General features: G+C 39.3%; 1 protein-coding gene and 1 non-coding gene across 11 annotated transcripts in view; one reads left to right on the forward strand and one right to left on the reverse strand.

Moving 5' to 3' along the window:
- ACYP2 (acylphosphatase 2) overlaps positions 1–21010 on the reverse strand; it is a 330224-nt gene that overhangs the window by 119861 nt on the left and 189353 nt on the right. For 2 of the 10 annotated variants that reach the window (XM_063618044.1, XM_063618043.1), the window contains exon 5: positions 3938–4108. The exons of 5 other annotated variants lie outside the window; for them this stretch is intronic. In XM_063618044.1, the coding sequence (XP_063474114.1) occupies positions 3973–4108 (136 nt within the window). In that variant the 3' untranslated portion in view covers positions 3938–3972. Of the gene's footprint in view, positions 1–3371; positions 3491–3930; positions 4109–21010 lie in introns of those variants that run through there. 3 more of the 10 variants (XM_055240452.2, XM_063618041.1, XM_063618040.1) reach the window with 3 other exon arrangements.
- LOC129463306 (U7 small nuclear RNA) lies at positions 20735–20798 on the forward strand. Its single transcript, XR_008651102.1, has one exon. It is a non-coding gene; the product is annotated as a U7 small nuclear RNA (small nuclear RNA).

Below are 21010 nucleotides of genomic sequence, written 5' to 3' on the forward strand. Positions count from 1 at the left end.
GGTTCTGCATCACACACACAAGCTGTGAGTCCCTGGACATAGTCTCAGGCCATCCATGTAGACATCTCCCTCCAGCAACACTGCCCTGCCACTCCCAAGATGCGCGGACTACACCAAGGAAGTACAGACCACTCCTGGGTTCTTGGGTTCCCCAAGGCCTACCACCATGGATCATGCCAATGACATCCCTGAGGTTTGTAATCCTGGGAGGGCAAGAGAGACACACTGCAATCTGAACCCCTGCTGCTGTCTGTAACAGGCTCCCCTAAAAGCCTTTCTTCCTTCCTTCCCTCCTTCGGAAGGGGGAAGCTACCTGCCCCAGATTGCATGTGCCCTTACATCTTGGCTTATAGTAAAAGTACACATTCAGGCTGCCAAATTTTCTTCCTGACATGTGAAGAATTCTTGGAAATTAGAGGCAAGGCTACCTTTTAAGACTATTATTTTCCTATGGATGAAAAAAAAAATTTTAATTTGAAACTTAAAGCTAGACAATGTGCCTTTGTCCTCTTCCTTCCATGGTGCAGTAACTCAAAAAGATTACTTGGTTATATAATTTTTTTAAATTAATGAACAGTATTTTACTATATAGTATATTATAATTTACTTAACTAATATGCTATGACTGAATACGAATTATAATTTTCACAGTTTAAAAATAACACTATTGGCCGGGTATGGTGGTTCACACCTGTAAACCCAACACTTGTGGAGGCTGAGGCAGGTGGATCACCTGAGGTCAGGAATTTGAGACCAGCCTGGCCAACATGGTGAAGCCCCGTCTCTACTAAAAATACAAAAATTAGCCAGGCATGGTGACAGGCACCTGTAATCCCAGCTACTCCGGAGGCTGAGGCAGAAGAATCACTTGAACCTGGGAGGCAGAGGTTGCAGTGAGCTGAGACCACGCCATTGCACTCCAGCCTGGGCAACAAGACCGAAACTCCATCTCTGAAAACAATAACAACAACAACAAAATGCTATTTATACATAAATCTAATATCTGATTATTTCCTAGGTACATATTTCTATAAGTGTAATTATAGGAAGAAAGGAAAGAATATGAACATTTTCAAGGCTTTATCTATATACTGTTAATTAGTCTTGCAAAATTTTCATACCAGTTTACAATACAAACTGCAGTGCCTGAGACAAGCTATTTCTCTATATACTTCCCACTCTGGCTATTCCATTATATTCTTTTTTTCTCCTCTTGTTTTTCTAAGTTTCATATGTAACATAAAATTCAACATTTTAAAGTGAACAATTACTCAATGACATTTAGTAGATTCACAATGTTGTGCTAGCATTCTTTTTAATCTTTGCCAATTCAATGGTTTAAAAAAGTTCTCTCTTTATATTCAATTTTCTTAACTACTAGGGATATTAAACATTTCACATGTATTTGCAGATCAATGTTTTTTCTTCTCTTGTGAGCTACCTGAACTTTTTTTCTATTTGGATGTTTTTTGCAGTGTTTTATATTTCAAATATTTAATATTATATTTATAATACATATATTTCAACTGTATTTTAACAATTTACCTTTCGCTTATAGTATTCCTTGGCATATAATGTTTTAAAATACTTCAAGATGATCCTACACCTTCATATTTTATTTGACGTTCAGCTTATTAGGCCCTCACTAACTCTAAGACTTGGTGTCTGTATATTCTTCCAGTTCTTTAATAGTTTAATCCTTTAATCTGCCTATGATTGATTTTGTAGGAGGAAATAAATTTATTATTTTTCCAAATAATTATCAATGTTCTCAGCATTGTTCACCAAATAAATGCGTATTTATCTATCTAGACTTTCTATTCTATTTCATTAACCTAACTGGCCAATATCTGTATTAAATTAGACTGCTAAAATTATTGTAGGATTTTTAATTCCTCATTCTAAATTTTTGTTGTTTCTTTTTAAAAAAAAATCCCTATGCTTTAGGCTGTAAATAACCAAAAGCTCAATTCCAAGAGGCTTAAACAATAGAGATTTGTTGGTATTGATAACCAAATTTCAGTGTTTCCCAAAACAATGGCCCTCAATACCACTGAAATAACACACGTATTTTCATCTCCTATCTTCCAGCTCTGCCATCCACTGTGTCAAGTTCACCCTGCAGCTAGATCTCCTCATGGGCATAGAATGGCTGCCAGAAGCAGCCTGGATCATTGCATCCTCATTCACATCTGGCAGAAGAGTAAAAGCTACCAGCAAACCATTTTTTGTGTGTCATTAACCTGAATCCTGTCACCTGCCCATTCTCTTATCAATCATAACTAAGGAAAGGATTTAGATTATTTGCTTGGATTAATCAGGGGCACCCATAGATCTGGCATAGAATGGATGTTGGGGAGACAATCACAATTTTCATTACAATTAGAATTTTTAAGGAGTTCAAGATCAGCCTGGCCAAGATGGTGAAACCCCGTCTCTACTAAAAATACAAAAAATAAGCCGGGCGTGGTGGTGGGCACCTGTAATCCCGGCTACTCGGGAGGCTGAGGCAGAGAACTGCTTGAACCCAGGAGGCAGAGGTTTCAGTGAACCGAGATGGCGCCACTGCACTCTAGCCTGGGCGACAGAGTGAAACTCTTGTCTCCAAAAAAAAAAGAATTGCTTAAATGCATTAGTTAATTTGAAATGAATTGATATTGTTATAACATGGAGTCTTTTCATCTAAAACATAGCACCTCTTCCCATTTATTCAAGTTTTCTGCTTTTCTAACATGTATTTCAGTAAGGGCTTGTAAATTGTCTTCCCATATATTCTGCACGTAATCTATTTATCACGTTCGTTTATTTAACTATATTTATCACATTTTTATTTATCACCTATGTTTATTTAATTCTAGATATTTTTATTTAGAGTTCTACCATGAATGGTATCTTATTTTCTGTTATATTTTCTACCTACTTGTATGATTTAGGATTTTTTTCTTTCTCTTTTTTTAGTTTAAACTAGCTTAAGCATGAAAACATTTACTGGTTTATATAAGTAGAAGTCCTGGCCAGGATGCCCTTGGCTAAGCAAGAGGCCTGCTGCTTGGGGCTCACACTGTATAAGGTCCCCATGAACAAAAATATAAAAAATTAACTTATTAAGGAATATATGTAAGTGCCTCTGTCACTCAGAATGTGGCGCTTAGAATTGGCAAATGCAACCCACAATGCTAAACATCCATTCTCTTGACTAATACCACTCAGGTGCCTGAGAAATGTTTCTTTGTACGTCTGGGCCTGTGTTCTCAAAATAAAAAATTACCGTTTCTAAATGCTGTATTACTGTGGCCTTGGAGAGAGACCCTGCTTCCAACTACTGGGAGGATCTAAGTAGGAATGCTTAGGTGAAAGAAAGGACAAATTACCTTGTCAAATCCTTTCTCTTAGATTAAACAAATGCAATAGATTCTTGCATAAGGAAGTATCTTTCTGGAAGTGTTGAGCATCTATCATCTTGTTTCTCTTTGGTTTCCAATTTGTGATTCTAGAGAAATAACTTGTATTACTCTTACATGTGAACATCTGTACATGTAGCTATAACATTCTCCAAGTGTGATACCAATTCTTTACCTTGATAACTAGATGATCACTTAGCACTAAAATTAAGAATAATTTTATTTTCATGAAAATATAACATTAAATTATATGATTTTCAATAAAGTTTAAATGTTCAGATTAAATATATTCATAAATTATAATTTGTAGTTCATCTTAGAATAGACAACTTGAGATATTTTAGAAGATAAATGACATTTTTGAAAAATATAATTTAATCTTTCACATTTTTGCGATTGCTATAATTTACTTTTATGAACAGATGTTCAAATTAGGCACATTTTAATACAATTACATTTTTAAAATATTTGAGGTCATTACTGTGAATAGAAAAAAAGAAGTTAATCTTTTTTTCTTTTTTTTTGGGACTGGGTCTCGCTCTGTCGCCCAGGCTGAAGTGCAGTGGTGCAATCACAGCTCACTGTAGCCTGAACATTCTGGGCTCAAGTGATCCTCCTGCCTCAGCCTCCTAAAAAGTGCTGGCATTATAGGCATGAGCCATGTGCCTGATATGAATATCTTGATTATAATAAAATTAATGATTTTGCTGAAATGAAAGCAAAAAAAATAAATTTTATAGAATAAATTATAACTCATTGTTTTATATTATCACTCATCTAAAAATGCTACCACATCATCAGAACACCCAGACATGTATAACAATTATTAAATTCAATCATTTTTTATATTTTGTTAACTTATAGTCATATGGAAACCATAGCTTTACAATTTTGATTTGTATTTTTGATTTATAAGTCATGAAAGGTTTATTTATCAAGGCAGAGATATAGAACATATAGAACATATTTCCTTTAACAGCTTATTAACTTGACTTAAAACTCAAGATTTGGAAATAAGGATTGTGGGCCGTTTATGTTAAATGGTGGTGATGGCAAATATCTGTAAGTTGTTCCTAGCTTGAGTTATATTTGCCTTTAGCATTTCATCATTATCATGTTGATGTTGGTTTAATATAGATATCCTTTATCCTTTCCATATGAAGTATTTCCAAAGCTATGGAGCCAGGTATCCCTGGCAAGTTTTGTGAACCCTGGGTCTGCCCCAAGATGGGCACTGCCACTATAGGCAAATAATAAGCCAAGAAAAAGAAAAAAAAACAACTTCCACTTGGTTAAACAAACTGTTCTAAATTCAAGGAGTCTCTGCCAGTTATGTGACTTTGTATGACTGACTCTGCTTTACCCCTCCAGGCCCAAGAGACAAGGCTGTCCAGACACCAAACGGTGGTCACAAATTTTATCTTCTACCAGGAATGGTCGCTTACACCTGTAATTCCAGGACTTTGGGAGGCCAAGGCAGGAGGACTGATTGAGCCCAGGAGTTCAAGACCAGCCTGGGCAACAGACTCCACCTCTACAAAAAAATAGAAAAAATAGCTGGGCATGGTGACGCATGCCTGTAGTCCCAGCTTGTCAGAAGGCTAAGATGAGAGAAGTGCTTGAGCCTGAAAGGTCAAGGCTTCAGTGAACCATGATTGTGCCACCACATTCCAGCCTGGGCAGCAGAGTGAGACTCTGTCAACAACAACAACAAAATTTATCTTCCCTGTAATCCCAGCACTTCGGGAGGCTGAGGCAGGTGGATCACGAGGTCAGGAGTTGGAGACCAGCCTGGCCAACATGGTGAAACTCTGTCTCTACTGTAATCCCAGTTACTTGGGAGGCTGAGGCAGGAGAATCACTTGAAACCCGAAGGCGGAGGTTGCAGTGAGCCGAGATTGTGCCACCATACTCCAGCCTGGGTGAAAAAGTAAAACTCCGTCTCAACCAAAAAAAAAAAAAAAAAAAAAATTTATCTTCTATTTTTCTGTTTTCTTTGTTATTTTTAGTGGCAGAATAGTAGAAGTTTGTATTAGACACATAAATAAGTATATAGGGTATTGTAAGAGAGGGTCCATCAGATTTTAAGATTTATGGCCTATGTTTTATGAACCTTTTTAAATGTTTATTTTATTTTACAACAACAAAAAAAGTTTAACATAAAATGTGCATACCAGTGGGGTAAAAAGTCATTACTACCAGTCAGGAGAACCAGTGGCCAGAAATGGCTTTGTGAGTCTCAGCCAAATAAGATCAATAATTAAACCCTGACCAGGCAGGGATACTGTTTATTCTATTCACCATCATGTCACCAGAGACTGGCACATAGTAAGTGCTCAATAAATATTTGATGAATTAAATTGATTCGAAGATGTATAGAACTGTTTCTTAAAATTACATCATTGGAAATGGGTATTACAGAATTCAGATTATATGTAATTTTAGGAAAGTTAACAGGAAATTAATATTTATGTGGGGCCTAGCAGAAAGTCATGCCTACAATGCTAGGAGTTTTCTCTGGTTTAATTCTGCTACTACTTTAAGTAGTAGGGATTATTATCATTATGTTCTTGTTATATTTTCAGCCTGTCATGGTGTTCAGCAAGGTTAAGAAACTTGTACAAGGTGATAAAGCTGGACTTCAGTTCTAGTTTTCTCTCACTCCATTCAAACACACTACCTTCCATAACACATAAAATGAGGTTTGTATTATCCCTGACCATCCAATCTAAAGTGTCCTGCCCCACTTACTCTCTTTCATCATCCTGTTTATTTCCTTCTAGGACTTGTCACAATTCACAATAATCTTGTTTATTTGTTAGTTATCTGACTCCCTTAAGAAAAGTTAGTGGTGTGAGAGTGGGTAATTTTTCCAGCTGTTCACAGCCATATCCTAGTGCTTTGAACATAGTAGGTTCTTGATAAATATTTTTTGAATACAATGAATGAACACACTTAAGTGCTTTATGTAATACTAAAACAAGGTTAACCTAAGTAAAGAGATCTGCTATGGTCTGAATGTTTATGTCCCTCTAAAATTCCTATCTTGAAATCCAATGCCCAATATGAGACTATTTGGAGGTGGGTCCTTTAAAAGATGATTAGGTTGTGAGGGCTGAGCCTTCATGAATGGGATTAATGTCTGTGATATTGACAAATATATATTTGGGCTGGGTGCAGTGGCTCACACCTGAAATCTCAGAATTTTCAGAGGCTGAGGCAGGCAACTACTTGAGCTCAGGAGTTCGAAACAGGCCTGGGCAACATGGCAAAATCCCATCTCTACAAAAAAATACAAAAATTAGCCTGGCATGATGGTGTGTGCCTGTGGTCCCAGCTACTCAGGAAGCTGAGGTGGGAGGATTGTTTGAGCCCAGGAGGTTGAAACTACAGTGAGCCATGATCATGCCACCACACTTTAGCCTGGGCAACAGAGCAAGACCCTGTCTCAAAAAGAAAGAAAACCAACAAATATATATTTGGTCTTTGATCACAGTTTTCTGGCATAGAACTCCTAAAATCCTCAGAATCTCCAAAGTGATGTCTTTTCATATGCTAATGATTGACTGATGCCTGGCAACCCCCAGGTGGTAGCTTTAGGATGGAGGCTGGTCACGGGAAAGACCAAGGCATGATAATAGGTTTAAGATATTCAGCCCCACCCCTTAACCTCCAGGGAAAGGAGGGGGGCTAAAGGTTAAGCTGATCACCAATGACCAATGATTAATCAATCATGCCTATTGAATGAAGCCTCCATAAAAAAAAAAATTAAAAATAAAAATAGAAATAAATAAACAAGCAGGTTTGGAGAACTTGCAGATAGCTAAGCACCTAGAGACTCCTGGAGGATGGTATGCCCAGGACAGCATGGAAGCTGCATGCACCATGCATCTCTAAATCTGCATCCTTGGTAATATCCTGTATAATAAACTGGTAAATGTAAGTTTCCAAGTTCTATGAGCTACCCTAGAAAATTAATAGAATTCAAGGAGGGGTTCCCATGACCACTTGAAGGCGGTCAGTTTGTCAGAACTTCCAGAGGCCCAGACTTGCTACTGATTTCTGGGGCTTAAGAGGGAAACTTGGGGACCGAGCCCCCAATCTGTGGGATCTTGTCAGAGGCATTTCAACTGGAAAAACTCCATCTTGAATAGGAGCTGGGTAAAATAAGGCTGAAACCTACTAGACTGCATTCCCAGACAGTTAAGACATTCTAAGTCACAGGATGAGACAGGAGGTCAGCACAAGATACAGGTCATAAAGACCTCGCTGATAAAACAGGTTACAGCCAAGAAGGCAGCCAAAACCCACCAAAACCAAGATGGTGATGAGAGTGACCTCTGGTCATCCTCATTGCTGCACTCCCACCAGCACCATGACAGTTTACAAATGCCATGGCAACATCAGGAAGTTACCCTATATGGTCTAAAAAGGGGAGGCAAGAATAATCCACCCCTTGTTCAGCATATAATCAAGAAATAACCATAAAAAATGGGCAACTAGCAGCCCTTGGGGCTGCTCTGTCTCTGAAGTAGCCGTTCTTTTATTCCTTTACTTTCCTAATAAGCTTGCTTTCCCTTTACTCCATGGACTTGCCCCGAATTATTTCCAAGAACCCTCTCTTAGGGTCTGGATCAGGACCCCTTTCCGGTAACGATCTGATGCTATCTCCAAGGAGATAGTGTCAGAACTGAACTGGAGGATACCCAGTTGGTATCTGCTACAAAACTAATTGCTTGCTTGGTGGTGGGGAGATGCTCCTCCCCCACCCACCCACCCACCCCTCACACCACCTACATTTGGTCACAGGTCTACACTGATTGTTGTTGAGTGACATACACTTAGAAAGCACTTTGAGTTTTTTCTCAAAAAACTTCATTTAATAAGGGCATTAAGGCATTCCCTTAATGCCCTTATTAAATAGACCCTAGAGAGCTCCCTCACCCTTTGCACCATGTGAGGACACAGCAAGAAGACAGCTGTCTATGAACCAAGAAGGAAGCCCCCACCAGACACTGAATCTGCTGGCACCTTGATCTTGGACATCCCAGCCTCCAGATCCATGAGAAATAAATTTTTGTTGTTTACAAGTCACCCAACCTATGGTATTTTGTTATAGTAGCGTGAATGGACTAAGACAAGATCTCACAAAGGGTCACTGAATAATAAAGAGAACTCGCAGCCCAGAATTGAAAAGTTCATGGTTACTTTGTTCCAATCTTACTCTCTTTCCTTAAAACCCTACTCTTACTGTTTTCAGTTATGGTGCTATTTTTACTCAAGTCACATGGTGATCAAACGGTACTCTCTTTCAAATTCTTCCCACTAAATGCTTTGTATTTTTCCTAGAATTACAAGTACATAAGGGATATAAAAGGGCCACCAAGCCTATTATCCAATATCCACACAAAGTCTTGCCCAGAAAACATAAAAGATGTTAAATTCAAGTAAAAGTACTGTTTACACCAGTTTGTTTAGCTGTTTTAATGAAGAGCCCTGAACTGCGGATCTTAATGTGGTGGGATTGGGGCATAGCCTTGCTTTCTTCTGTGGTAGCTACAGAGTATAGCCAGACCAGTCATCTTGAAAATACGTTTCTTTAGTCACTATAAATACTGCACAAAAGAAATCAGGTGGATTAGAACAAATCTCTTAGCACTACTGAATAAACAACTCAAGGTTCACGGTCTAGCCACAATATAACAGTCATTTAAAAATGTATTTATTGGAAGTTTTTAATGGCATAATAAATGCTTTGATGTATTGCGATAAAAATCAACATAAAAAGTGTATATATATACTATAACAATAGGGAATTAAAGAAATCCTTTTAAGTCTACATGATGAAATTATACATGGCCAATAAAAATCATGTTTTAGAAGAATCATTAAGAAGTAGGAAGCTCAAGACCAGCCTGGCCAACATGATGAAACCCTGTCTCTAGTAAAAATATAAAAAATTAGCCCGGTGTGGTGGCATGCACCTTTAATCCCAGTTACTCTGGAGGCTAAGGCAGGAGAATTGCTTGAATCTGGGAGGTAGTGCAGTGAGCTGAGATGGCGCCACTGCACTCTAGCCTGGGCAACAGGGTGAGACTCCACCTCAAAAAAAAAAAAAAAGAAAGAAAAGAAACAGGAGGCCAGATGCGATGGCTCATGCCTGTAATCCCAGCACTCTGGGAGGCCAAGTGGGGTGGATCATCTGAGGTCAGGAGTTCGAGACCAGCCTGGCCAACATGGTAAAACCCTATCTCTACTAAAAACACAAAAAATTAGTTGGGCATGGTGGTGCATGCCTGTAGTCCCAGCTACTTGGGAGGCTGAGACACAAGCATCACTTGAACCTGGGAGGCAGAGGTTGCAGTGAGCCGAGATCGTGCCACTACACTCCAGCCTGTGTGACAGAGTGAGACTCTGTTTCCAAAAAAAAAAAAAAAATAGTAGGGAAATGCTTTCAGTTCATCTTTGTATCAGTCCTGGTCCTGCCAGGAAATAGATGGCATACTAAAACGGAGTGATTGAGAAGAATGACTAATTGCAAACGTGTGGGCAGGGATAAGAAACCAGGGAGAGCTGATGAAGCACCCCAGGGTTGGAAGCACTGGGGAGTTAGTTCCATTCCTAGGCATGAAAGGGCCAGAGGAAGTTAACCACCAGCAAAATACAGTAACACCTGTAGCTCTAGGAGAAGACCTCGCACCATGAACTGTGGATTTAGTAGAAGAATGATGCCTCTTCCAACACACAGCCTGGTGACGAGGGATATCCCAGTCTCTGTCCTCCCACCATCTGATCTCGTAACAGTGCCTTCCACTGGCAGCATTCAACTGGAAGGTAGAGGGCAAAGGAGCTCATTAATGTATCCCATCGTGGTCAGCCTCCCAGAACAGAGGTGAATGAAGGGCAGTGGAATGTGTCTGGAAAGGCAAATAGAGACTACCCAGCAAAATATTTAGCGAAAAACTAAGTATTATAATCCCAAATCTCTAAATCTGTATATGTCATAGGTCAGGTTCCCTAGCACATAGATTCTGAGATTTGCATGCGAGTTTGTTGTGAAGTGCCCTTGGGAACAGTGTCTGTGAGAGGAGAGGGAAGCTGGATTGACAGAGGGAGAGGTGAACTGTAATGCAGTTGCAACAGAGACCTTGGCCATTTCTACATCGAGCTCTAGAGCTAGGATGGCCCTTCAGAGTTGTCCAAACTGAAGCAAGTAGACTGGACTTTGGTACCCTCTCAACAACAGATTCTTGGATGCAGGCTGCCCCCCTGAGGCCAAGGTCAATTCCTGGATAGAACCATTAGCAGCTAAAACTCCAGGCACTGAGCAACTGAGCATGTCATCGTGAAGGTAGAGGTGGGGATGAGGCTGAGGGAAGCATGCTACAACATCCACTAAGATGTCAGTTAACACATGACTGACTCTGGGTGATAGAATTACACATCAGATTTTTCCTGCCTTAACAAAAATAATTTTCTGTTGTTCCAAGTGTTCTAAAACAAGTATTATATTAGAATACAGAGAAATTCAGACGTTACAACAGACTTAAATAGTGTATTCCTCTGTCCTACAAAAGTTCAGACAGCAGTCCACAGCTGGTATGACAGCTCAACGACCATCAGGGACACTTGGTCCTTCTATTTGGTTGCTCTGCCACCTTCAATGTATGGCTTCCATCTCACGGTTCAAGATGGCTGCTCCAATTCCTGTCTTCACATTCCGGCAAGAAAGGGGAAAGAAAATAGTGGAGGGCACACCATTTCCCTTTAAGGGCATAACCCAGACACTGCATGCATTATTTTCATTCACATCTCATTGGTGGCCATACAAGCTTCAAAGAGGCTAAGAAATATGGTCCTTATGCTAGGGGGATGTCTTCGTCAGTTTGGGCTACTAAACAAAACACCTTAGACTGGGTCCTTTATATAAACAACAGAAACATATTGCTCACAATTCTGGGTGCCAGGAATTCCAAGATTGAGGCACCAATAGATTCAGTGCCTGATAAGGGCCTGTTCCTCACGGATGGTGCCTCCAATGTATCCTCACATGGTAAAGGGGGTGTGAGAGCTCTCCAAGGCCTATTATAAGGGCGCTAACCCCATTTGTGAGAGCTCTGCCCTTATGACCTGATCATCTACCAAAAGGCCCCACTTCCTAATACCATCACACTGGGGAACAGATTTCAACATATAATTTTGGAGGGACACATTCAGACCATAGTAGGGACAATGTGTACAGCGCAAGTTCAGGGTTTCTATTACTAAAGAAAAAAGGGAACAGATGCATGTTGGGAAATAACTGGCAGTTTCTACCACAATATGTATTAGTTTGATAATCACTAAATTTACAGTAAAAAAGCAAAAACAGGCCAGGCACGGTGGCTCATGCCTGTAATCCCAGCATTTTGGGAGATCACAATTAAAAGAACTAGAGAAGCAAGAGCTAACAAATTCAAAAACTAGCAGAAGGCAAGAAACAACTAAGAGCACAACTGAAGGAGACAGAGATACAAAAAATGCTTCAAAAAAATCAATGAATACAGGAGCTGGTTTTTTGAAAAGATCAACAAAATTGATAGACTGCTAGCAAGACTAATAAAGAAGAAAAGAGAGAAGAATCAAATAGACGCAGTAACAAATGATAAAGGGGATATCATCACCAATCCCACAGAAATAAAAACTACCATCAGAGAATACTACAAACACCTCTACGCAAATAAACTAGAAAATCTGGAAGAAATGGATAAATTCCTGGACACATATACCCTCCCAAGACTAAACCAGGAAGAAGTTGAATCTCTGAAAAGACCAGTAACAGGCTCTGAAATTGAGGCAATAATTAATAGCCTACCAACCAAAAAAACTCCAAGACCAGATGGATTCACAGACAAATTCTACCAGAGGTACAAAGAAGAGCTGGTACCATTCCTTCTGAAACTATTCTAATCAACAGAAAAAGAGGGAATCCTCCCTAACTCATTTCATGAGGCCAGCATCATCCTGATACCAAAGTCTGGCAGAGACACAACAAAAAAAGAGAATTTTAGACCAATATCCCTGATGAGGCCAAGCGCGGTGGCTCACGCTTGTAATCCCAGCACTTTGGGAGGCCAAGGCGGGCGGATCACGAGGTCAGGAGATCGAGACCACGGTGAAACCCCGTCTCTACTAAAAAATACAAAAAATTAGCCAGGCGTGGTGGCGGGCGCCTGTAGTCCCAGCTACTTGGAGAGGCTGAGGCAGGAGAATGGCGTGAACCCGGGAGGCGGAGCTTGCAGTGAGCCGAGATTGTGCCACTGCACTCCAGCCTGGGCGACAGAGCAAGACTCTGTCTCAAAAAAAAAAAAAAAAAAAAAAAAAAATATCCCTGATGAACACCGATGTGAAAATCCTCAATAAAACACTGGCAAACAGAATCCAGCAGCACATCAAAAACCTTATCCACCACGATCAAGTCGGCTTCATCCCTGGGATGCAAGGCTGGTTCAACATATACAAATCAATAAATGTAATCCATCACATAAACAGAACCAAAGACAAAAACCACATGATTATCTCAATAGATGCAGAAAAGGCCTTTGACAAAATTCAACAGCCCTTCATGCTAAAACCTCTCAATAAATTAGGTATTGATGGAATGTATCTCAAAATAGTAAGAGCTATTTATAACAAACCCACAGCCAGTATCATACTGAATGGGCAAAAATTGGAAGCATTCCCTTTGAAAACCCGCACAAGACAAGGATGCCCTCTCTCACCGCTCCTATTCAACATAGTGTTGGAAGTTCTGGCCAGGGCAATCAGGCAAGAAAAAGAAATAATAGGTATCCAATTAGGAAAAGAGGAAGTCAAATTGTCCCTGTTTGCAGATGACATGATTATATATTTAGAAAACCCCATTGTTTCAGCCCAAAATCTCCTTAAGCTGATAAGCAACTTCAGCAAAGTCTCAGGATACAAAATCGATGTGCAAAAATCACAAGCATTCCTCTACACCAATAACAGACAAACAGTCAAATCATGAGAGAACTCCCATTCACAATTGCTTCAAAGAGAATAAAATACCTAGGAATCCAACTTACAAGGGATGTGAAGGACCTCTTCAGGGAGAACTACAAATCACTGCTCAACAAAATAAAAGAGGACACAAACAAAAGGAAGAACATTCCATGCTCATGGATAGGAAGAATCAATATCGTGAAAATGGCCATACTGCCCAAGGTAATTTATAGATTCAGTGCCATCTCCATCAAGCTACCAATGACTTTCTTCACAGCATTGGAAAAAACTACTTTAAAGTTCATATGGAACCAAAAAAGAGTCCGCATTGCCAAGACAATCCTAAGCCAAAAGAACAAAGCTGGAGGCATCATGTTACCTGACTTCAAACTATACTACGAGGCTACAGTAACCAAAACAGCATGGTGCTGGTACCAAAACAGAGATATAGACCAATGGAACAGAACAGAGGCCTCAGAAATAACACCACACATCTACAACCATCTGATCTTTGACAAACCTGACAAAAAACAAGCAATGGGGAAAGGATTCCCTATTTAATAAATGGTGCTGGAAAAACTGGCTAGCCATATGTAGAAAGCTGAAACTAGATCCCTTCCTTACACCTTATACAAAAATTAATTCAAGATGGACTAAAGACTTAAATGTTAGACCTAAAACCATAAAACCCTAGAAAAAAACCTAGACAATACCATTCAGGACATAGGCATGGGCAAGGACTTCATGACTAAAACACCAAAAGCAATGGCAACAAAAGCCAAAATTGACAAATGGGATCTAATTAAACTCAAGAGCTTCTGCACATCAAAAGAAACTACCACCAGAGTAAACAGGCAACCTACAAAATGGGAGATAATTTTTGCAATCTACCTATCTGACAAAGGGCTAATATCCAGAATCTACAAAGAACTCAAACAAATTTACAAGAAAGAAACAACCCCATCAAAAAGTGGGCGAAGGCTATAAACAGATACTTCTCAAAAGAAGACATTTATGCAGCCAACAGACACATGAAAAAATGCTCATCACTGGTCATCAGAGAAATGCAAATCAAAACCACAATGAGATACCACCTCACACCAGTTAGAACGGCGATCATCAAAAAGTCAGGAAACAATAGATGCTGGAGAGGATGTGGAGAAATAGGAACACTTTTACACTGTTGGTGGGAGTGTAAATTAGTTCAACCATTGTGGAAGACAGTGTGGCGATTCCTCAAGGACCCGGAAGTAGAAATACCATTTGACACAGCGATCCCATTACTGGGTATATACCCAAAGGATTATAAAACATGCTGCTATAAAGACACATGCACACGTATGTTTATTGCGGCACTACTCACAATAGCAAAGACCTAGAACCAACCCAAATGTCCATCAATGATAGAGTGGATTAAGAAAATGTGGCGCATATACACCATGGAATACTATGCAGCCATAAAAAAGGATGAGTTCATGTCCTTTGCAGGGACACGGATGAAGCTGGGAAACATTATTCTTAGCAAACTATCACAAGAACAGAAAACCAAACACTGCATGTTCTCACTCACAGGTGGGAATTGAACAATAAGAACACATGGACACAGGGCGGGGAACATCACACACCGGGGCCTGTCGGCGGGTGGGGGGCAGCTAACCAACATGGCACATGTATACATATGTAACAAATCTGCACAGCACATGTACCCTAGAACTTAAAGTATAATAAATAAATAAATAAATAAATAAATAAATAAATAAATAAATGAAAAAAGAGATTAGTAGAGTTCAATTTATTCTACTCATCCACATACTGCTCCCACTCCAGGTGTGGAAGCTAAATTTGTCTTCATACCCTTCATTGTCATGGGTTACACACATTGTTGTGAAAAATGAGTCAACATGATTGACATTTCATCAATTTTGATGATTTGGAGAAAAGAAGGAAATTCAACCAAAGCCAACACTTCAGTTGGTACAAATGTGTTAATAAACAAAGCACATGATCATATGAAACATCTTTAATTTTAAAAGCTTTGCCTGAAGTAATGACTTTTGTCTCTTTGCAAGCAAATATATATACATGTGTATATTTATATACATATATATGTATTTTTAATGACCATGGTTAGAGGGAATATAATTTTTATTTTTCTAGAGACAGGATCTCGCTCTGTTACCCAGGCTGAAGTGTAGTGGCACAATTATAGCTCACTGCAGCCTCAAACTCCTGGGTTCAAAGGATCCTTCCTGCCTCAGCCTCCTCAGTAGCTGGGACTATAGACACATCCCACCATCCTTGGCGAATTGTATTTTTTATTTTTGTAGAGATGGGGTCTCCCTATGTTGACTAGGCTGATCTTGAACTCCTAGGCTCAAGTGATCCTCCTCCCTCAACCTCTAAAGCTGTAGGATTACAGGTGTGAACCGCCACACCCAACCCAAGAATATCAATTTTTAAAACCAACATTCCAATTAGTACAGGGAAAGAAAACTGCACCTTTTTAAAGAAAAACAAGCCCCTTAAAGAGGAGAAAGAGCTGTAATTAGAAATGTATTAAGAACTTAAAAGCTGTTTTTAACTTGTTTCCTAAGAAACCAAAAAATAGAACTGACAAGTACAACTTCCAAAGAAGCTGAGATTTACTTACTCTATTATTAAAATTTTCAGTTCAAAATTTTTAGAATTACTAATGAAAGGGGTGTAAAAAGCTCTTCCAGGAAAAAAAAAACTAAGATCCTCAAGTTAAATTTGTAACACTTCTACTAGTGAAAATTGACCTTTATGAAAAGAAAACAACAGAGTTGCTCTCAAACGGGTTAATAATGTATTTAGCAACCAACACCACATTGTGATTCTTATACAACCACAAATGACACAAGATAGTCTCCTAAATTTGTGGACATAACTTTTTGGCATAACACAGCTTTTTGGCAGATAAATTTGCTTAATAGAGAAGATGTGCATTTGACCATCAGGAACTAAAGCTCAGTAGATGGGTAACAGCTCGCTCCCCAATAACATTCCCATATTCCATTCGCTATCTTCGGTATGGGGAGGAAAGCTGTGGACTGTATTTCTTAATGTTTGAAGCCCTTCTGAGTAGTTTTATGAGATTAAAAGGGTCATATTTGGGGCTGGACAGCAGACACGAAGGAAGGCCAGCGTGAACCTTTGGGAATGTGCACTCCGGCTCGCGTACTCCAGCCTGTCCCCTGCTGATCACATATGGGGAGGGGGATGTACAAGGTTAACCTTGAGAGGAGCTCTGGCTCAGAGGTCACGGCCCAGGATCTGTCACATACACACAGAAGGCAGCCCAAAGAGTATGAAATGCCCAGCCCTCCCAATAGTCTTGATAGCCTCCCAGTACAACCAGCCACTCCAGTAAATAAACAAAGTGAGCCCTGGAATTTCCCTGTGACTGACTTGGATGGCGCTGCACCTCACAGGGGCAGTGAGGAGGTGATTGTGTCAGGCAGTGGAGAATTACTGAGACCTGCAGACAGATGCTAACAGACGCTCCTCCCACCTTTGACTGCGTAACTACTTCATTACAGGAGTTCCAGGCCTTCAGATAAGGTCAAGAGACCAAAAGTATAAAGCATATCTTCCTTCCTTTTGCCTATCCAAATCCTAACCTTTCCTTTTAAAAATCCCTGTTCTTTACGAAGTCATATTACAATCCCTGCCCACAAGATTTTCCCATCTAGCTGGAGATATGAATATACTTCCAACCGCCTAAGAGATTGTGTCTATTCTGTGATTTAAAAAAAAAAAAAAAAAAAAAAAAACTGTTTTAAGAAAAATTTTTGCAACAGGATTTGGAGGTAAAGTTTTTTCTATCACCTGGAATTGGCAACCATGTATCACCAAGTGCTAAAAGAAGAAATGAACTGGCCAGGCATGGTGGCTCACTCCTGTAATCCCAGCACCTTGGGAGGCGGAGGCAGGCAGACTGCTTGAGGCTGGGAGTTCTAGACCAGGCTGGCCAACATAGTGAAACCCTGTCTCTACTAATAATACAAAAATGAGCTGGGCATGGTGACACACACCTGTAATCCCAGCTACTCGGGAGGCTGAGGCAGGAGAATCACTTCAACTCAAGGGATGGAGGTTGCAGTGAGCCAAGATCGTGCCACTGCACACCAGCCTGGGCAACAGAGTGAAAGTCTGTCTCAAAATAAAATAAGAAATGAACAACTGGAGGCAGATTCCTCCTTGATGGCACCTTAGGACACAACTTACATGGTTCTAAAAATATAAAAACTGACGGCAGATGCATTAACCAAAAGTCACATAAAAGCATACTGAGGAAATGAGGGAAGGAAAGAGTAGTGTAAGAGTCACATCTTCATCATAATAGGACATCAATAGATTTGTCTATCACAGTAAAAAGTCACCAGATAATATCTAAAGTTAATGATTTAAGAGACACCAGTTATTCTGAAATTAGGAGGAATACTCAACAAAATCGCTAAAACTATTGTTGAGGAGTGGGATGGGATGGGTTGAAGAGGCAGTAGTTGCTGGTTTTTTAATATTTTTAGCACTGTTTGACTCTTAACATGCAGGTATTATTTCATTAATTATTAGAATGATTAAAAAATAAAATTAACTTATAGAAATAGAAGGCAATATTCTTCTCTAGGGAAAAAAACCCATAAGTTTCATGGGCCTTTCCTGTGCACTGTTTGTCAAAAATGTTGTATAGAGCACATGGATATGGCTGGTAGGTAGTAGCTAGACTTACATCAAATTCCTAGAGGTTGGCCAGGTGAAGTGGATCATGCCTGTAATCTCAGCACTTTGGGAACCCAAGGCAGGAGGGCTGCCAACATAGCAAGACCTCCTCTCTCTTAAAAAAAAAATTCCAGAGGCTGAGGATTGTTTATCACATATTTTGATGTAGGATCCAAATGAAGGTGAGCATGTGTGTATTTATTTCAGTAATGTCCATAAATTTGAAACTGAAGTCAAAGGGGGATAGGGGAGGCTCTCATGGGTGTGCTCCAAGCATCAAAGAAACAGATCAAAATCAGACAGACCTAACAGAGAGGAACAACACACCAGGACCCAAGAACGCAAGCACGCAACTCCAGTGGCACCACACATGCTAATTAGCCCTGGAAGATTCACTGCTGAAATTATCTACTGGAGTCATCAGAAAAAGGCCAACCTCTGCTAAATAGCTTCCATTCTGTGGGGGGAAAAGTAAGCGATAAGTATAACATACTTTAGAAAGAATAGCATTCAAAATTATTTAGGTAGAAAAATTCTTCTGTAACACTCCTGATTGGTTCTTTGGGCAACAAAACCAAGCTTTACAAATCCCAACAAGTTTAAAGGAAAATGATGCCAAAAATAAAGCTTTGGCTCATCTTACCAGTGTTTCACCTCAGTTGTCTATTTTATAGGCCATTTAAGTGAAAGCATGCACTAAAAATTTTGACTTTGTCATCCTCAGCTAACCAGAAAATGGAAATACTTAAAATTCTATTTCTAATACAATTACAATTAATGTGTTATCTATAATACACCCTCTACAGTGTTCCTGTTTTATCATCCATTTTACATTTTCCCAAGAGACACTGTATGTTCATTTTCACTGCTCTTTCTCTTTTTAAAATTCACTGGGTTTCTTTAATTCAATGATTACTATCATATCTATTTTAAAATAACTCAGCTGATATATAACAATAATCGCTCTACTATACCTGTCTAAATATTATCCCAGTAATGTATCTGAAATTATATTAGTAACACTTCTCTTGGTAATATCCAATTACTTTTTATGGTTTCTAACTCACTGTTCATGTGGCTTTTTTCCTCTATTGGACATTTGGATATAGCAGATTATTTTACTATTTTATTTTATTTTATTCTATTCTATTTTATTTTGTTTGGTTTTGAGACGGAGTCTCCTTCTGTGGCCCAGGCTGGAGTGCAGTGTCGTGATCTCTGCTCACTGCAACCTCTGCTTCCTGGTTTAAGCGATTCTCCTGCCTCAGCCTCCTGAGCAGCTGGGATTACAGGCGTGTACCACCACACCTGGGTGATTTTTTTTATGTTTTTAGTAGAGACGGGGTTTCACCATGTTGGCCAGGCTGGTCTTGAACTCCTGACCTCAAGTGATCTGCTCACCTCAACCTCCCAAAGTACTGGGATTACAGGTGTGAGCCGCTGTGCCTGGCCTGGATATAGCAGATTTGACACAGTGGTTTTGTCTGAAGACAATGGAAAAAGTGAGTATTTTGACAAAAGAGTTTTGAGAAATGTACATCAAAATATAGAAACAATTTTTATAAAAAATGACAGTAATAATTGGGATGGAGAAATGGGATGAAATGAGGCTCTGGGGTGGCATGGGGCCTAAGAACAGGAAGAAGACTTCTGTCTTTCATATTATGTGGTAATTTTTAAAAATTGGCTTATTATTTAGAACTTATCAAAATATTCCAGACTCAAAACAATTCCATCACAGACTGATAAACAATTGGCCATTCTCTCTGAACCTCTTTAGATATCTCCTATACAACTCTCTTCCCACTGGATTATTATTTATAAAAGCCCAAAGTATTTAAATAAAATTATGGATATCATAACATTTCACCCAAATACTTCAGTATACAGCCATAAAAAAAAGACATTTCCTACACAACCATGATGATATCACACATAACAAATATAATACTAATTCCTTCATGTTCTTTCATACCCAGGCCATATTCAAATGCCTCAATAGTTCCTCCCCCAAATGTCTCTTACAGGAAGTTTATCCAAATCAGAAAAAAAACTGTATCTATATAACGTTTGTGATACAAATACAGAAAAAAACTACAACTGTGAAATCCAAATGTGGGTATTACGCTATTCCCTGTCTTTTCTCTGGATTTGAGATTTTTTGTAATACAATGTCCAAAAGATTACCACCATTATGTCTTTTCAGATATGATTATAAATGTATGAGAGGAGACTAGACTGTCTAGACTGTGCTACTGGGCCCTGTCCTGTTCAAAGCTGTCATCGATTATTTGGACAATGATATAGAAATGATCCTTATCAAATTTCTCAGTTGATGAGCTAGGAGAAATAATGAACATGTTAGACAATTGAATCAAGATCCAAAAACACTTTGACAAACTAAATATAGCAGACTGCTGAGGAAATGGGTGGTGATACATTGGATGCCTTTTTATGTTCAGTAAGAGCTGGAGGCAAAAGGTCACAGGTCGATAGATGCTGTAATGAGGAAGGGTCCTATGGATTACCAGTAGCTTTGGTGATGGCCAGATCAAACGGAATTGCCTGAAGCATTAAAAAAAAAAAAAAAAAGTTACAGCTTTTTCAGAATTTGTCCAGCAAGTTTTCTGGTTTTTACTGGAAAATACCTCACACAAAAAAAGAAAAATTAAAACAAATTTTAAAATAGAGTCCTTTATCAAGAGGGCCTGCTGCCCCCCTGGCCTGTGAGCTGCATCTGTTAGCCTGGTGAGACGAGCATTGCTAGCGAACTGGGGTGGCAAATGTGAGACTAGGAAATGGAGGTGGGGGCATGGAAGGTGGGGATACAAAAGCCAAATTGCTATAGAATCTTGAAGTAAGTT

This window comes from Symphalangus syndactylus, chromosome 14 (genome assembly GCF_028878055.3).
Source record: "Symphalangus syndactylus isolate Jambi chromosome 14, NHGRI_mSymSyn1-v2.1_pri, whole genome shotgun sequence".
Classification (NCBI taxonomy): domain Eukaryota; kingdom Metazoa; phylum Chordata; class Mammalia; order Primates; family Hylobatidae; genus Symphalangus; species Symphalangus syndactylus.